At 39.1% G+C, this 3640-nt stretch overlaps 1 protein-coding gene across 4 annotated transcripts in view; it reads left to right on the forward strand.

Annotated features, from left to right (window-relative positions):
* The window catches only part of Nbn (nibrin), a 35486-nt gene extending 32549 nt beyond the window's left edge, over nt 1-2937 (forward strand). For 3 of the 4 annotated variants that reach the window (XM_029533301.1, XM_029533303.1, XM_029533302.1), the window contains exons 15-16: nt 1349-1398; nt 2568-2937. In XM_029533301.1, coding sequence (XP_029389161.1) covers nt 1349-1398; nt 2568-2595 — 78 coding nt within the window. In that variant the 3' untranslated portion in view covers nt 2596-2937. The remainder of the gene's footprint in view (nt 1-1348; nt 1399-2567) is intronic. The other variant, XM_021222084.1, reaches the window with a different exon arrangement.
* Nucleotides 2938-3640: the final 703 nt, after the last annotated feature.

Consider the following 3640-nt stretch of genomic DNA (forward strand, 5'->3'; position numbering starts at 1 on the left):
AGATGACGCCACGGGAAAGGCAGGGCACAAGGGAATGGAAATCTACCCAGCACATGCGCAGCTGCCTTGTTTGTTTGTTAGAGCACAGGACATCAGCGCCATCTTGTAATGGCGAATGTGAGGGCGGCTCCCCACAGAAAACAAATGGAGGGTGTCTTTCTGAGCAGAGGGAGAAATGGGAACAAAACCACTCAATTTCGTATTTAGGAGAAGAGTCTGTTTGTCCTTCTGTCCTGACTAAAAAGCAAGCACACAGGGCCCATGAGTGGACACAAGGAGGTTAGGAGGCTAGCACACTTAAGAGCCAGATTTAAGAAGGTTTTCACATTTAAGGGTCAGACTGGGGAGTCAGTTCCTCTTTGGTAGATAGGAGTTATGGAGGAGTACTACACGGCCTGAGCTAGGATCACACAGGATTTGAGAAAGGAGCTTGCCTCAGAGCCAGCTAACCCTGATGCTAACCCTGTGGTGCTTTAGGAGCTCGGTGAGGTCTTTTGAAAACTATTGTGGCCAAAGACTTCCCGGCCTGATGTAGAAGCAAGAGGAAGGGGGACTGTTTGCCAGTCATGCTGCTTTGACTGAAGGATGTGGGACATTTGTCAAGTGCTTCTCAGCCCTTCGGTGCTCCTCAGTTGAGAATTCTTTGTTTAGCTCTGTACCCCATTTTTAATGGGGTTATTTGAATTTTCGGAGCTCAGCGTCTTGAGCTCTTTGTATCTATTGGATTTTAGTCCCCTATCGGATTTTGCTTTGATTGAAGACGACGTGATTATTGCACTTTCAAGCTCATGGTCACTGGAATGACTGTCTCAGAGCAAGTTAGACAAGTCTCTCTTTAAATACAGAATTACAAAGTTTAATTTTGTGATTTTGCATGTCTCTCTGTGTGTATGCATGCATTTCCATACTATTGTATGTGCATGGAGGCCAGAGGTCAGACTTTTGGAGTCTGTCCTCTCCCTCTATCATACAGACGTCGATATTGAACTCAGATCATCATGCTTGTCAGCATGCAGCCTCACTCACTGAACCATCTAGCTGTTCCTAAATCCCCAGTTTCAATGAAGCCCATGTTCCATCATCTTCCTTGAGCCCAGAGCACTGAACTTTCTGCCAAAAAGACCTTACAAACTCCGTAAACTAGCTATCCGTGTTGATTGTCTTTGAAATTGGCTAGGCAGTTCCTTAACTACAGTCTCGCAGTGATCTTAGCATGAGGTGAAAGGAGAGGGTTCGGCTGAATGGGAAGACTACAGAAGAACACTTGCTGACGAGTGACAGCTTGCGTATGGAAATCTGCAGGTATTTGCTGCTGAGTAAATGAGTCACATTATGCTAACTTTGACAGGTACAGAAACAACAAGCAAAAGAAGAATCTCTTGCTGATGATCTGTTTAGGTAAGATTTTACTTTTCTCCCAAGGCCATTTGAGAACTGTAGATATAATTCAGTTATGTTCATGACAATCAAACATTTGTTTCTTCTGTTCACATAAGAGACACGCAATACTTTCACATAAAGAATGTTTGACTTTTAACTCATGTATTTTTATTACTTGAACTCATTGATTAAATTTCCTGGCTATAGATTTACGGTTGATTCAGTTTTATCATGAGATGTTTAAATTTTGCATGGTATCCTTCAGGCAAGGGAAGGTCCCAAAAGTATTTCGATTATCAATCTGTGAGGTTTTTGTTATAGGAGAATTAAAAGAACAGATTTCAAAATCAGACAATTAAGAGCTCAGACCATTTGTCTAGTTTTAATTAGACAAATGGATAGAATGAAAGATTGGATGAGAGATCCAAAACTGGTTTTGCTTGCTTTATGGCAGGTTTTAGAAAGTTGTTAAGAATTTATAGTTTAATATATTTTGAGACTTCTAGAAACCCAATAAACTTGGGAATGGTTACCTCTCAAATACTAATGAATTACCATATCAGGTAGACACTGGCTGAAACAGTGTACCCTTCTTTCTCAACCTAAAATACAGCATGCCTTAATCTTTTTTTTTTTTTTTTAACACATGTACTGTGTGTATGTGCACACATTTATTTATACCTGCATTTGTGCATGAGTGTGTTGAAGCATGAATGCTATAGTGAGTGTGTGGACTTAAGACAACTTTCAGGAGTCCGTTTTCTCCTGCCATGTGGTTCAGGGAACTGACTTCAGGTCATCAGGCTCAGCAGCAAGGACTTCTACCTGCTGAGCCAGTCTTGCCACCACCCACCCACCCCCAATCTGTTTGCAGCCAGTTTGACAATTTTATTGACAGTTAATAGTGTAAAGTAACTGGTAAGAATGGTGACAGTACTGATTTTTATGAGTACAAGAAAAATCAGTGAGACAAGCAATAATTATATTTTAGAGCCACTAAGTTTTTTGTACAAAGCATATACTTCATTTTGGGGAAATGTTTAGATGGGATCTATTCAAACCCACACTTAAGTTCTTATATTATTGTTTTAGTTTTAATGTGATCTACTAAAGTGAAGACTGCAGGTTAACAGCCCATTGATGGGATCTCTACTGAAATGTCCTTTAATAATTGTTTTTCTTTGCAGATATAATCCTAATGTAAAAAGAAGATAATTGAACCTTATAAAGGAAGCGGTAGAAACACATTTCTACTTCAGACCAACTGAGATACGTGAATATAGTACATAGAAATTATAAATGCTTTGTTTCAGTTTATTAAATAAAGCAAACAAACTCCATTCCTTTTGTGTGGTAACGTTGTCTCTGGGGGAATATATACATTATAATTTTCCCCCTCATTTTAAATGTGTTTCTTACTTACTGAGTAATTATTAGAATCATAGTAATCCAAAATCCTGAAACTCCATTAAGGGTAAAGACCAAAGTTTCCCATCCACCACTAGTTGATTTGATTTCTGCTGTGTTATGTATAGATATAGATAGATAGATAGATAGATAGATAGATAGATAGATAGATAGATAGATAGATAGATAGATAGAGGAGATGGTTCTATATTAATACAGATGTAGATGTACTTCTGTGATTCCATCTTTTTTCTAAGAGTTATTTCTTTATTACTATATATACAGTTCTCTGTGCATGCATGCTTACACACCAGAAGAAGGTATCAGCTGCATCGGTGTCTGTGAGCCACCATGTGGTTGCTGGGAATTTAACTCGGGCCCTCTAGAAGAACAACAGCTAGTGCTTTTACCCTCTGAGCCATCTCTCAGCCCTCATTCAAATTCCTGTGCTTAACACTTTTCAGGAATTACATGTGTAACTACTCTGTGCCTTGTTCATTTTCACTTTAGGTCGAATGATAGGCTTATCAATGTAAGTTTTTCTCTTCCATTGTTCTTTAGCTTCACTAAACTGATGTGATCCCAGTGCAATGGTGTCTGTGAGAATGTCCCTGATCTTACTTAGTGTAAGAGACTGAGGTAGTATGCAGCCTTCACACTGACTACATCATACCAAAGAGAAAGATGGTCCCCTTTTTGGTGGTTTTACTGAGCACATTGATTCTGTCTTGGCTTCTTAAATATCCCAAGTATGTCTGTCTATAAAGTAGAGGCAGTAGGTTGTCCTCTACCTAAAAAGGAAAATGGTAACTGGAAAGAGATTCTTTTTCAAATATATTAACATAGAGAAGTA

This window comes from Mus pahari, chromosome 22, assembly GCF_900095145.1.
Source record: "Mus pahari chromosome 22, PAHARI_EIJ_v1.1, whole genome shotgun sequence".
NCBI lineage: Eukaryota > Metazoa > Chordata > Mammalia > Rodentia > Muridae > Mus > Mus pahari.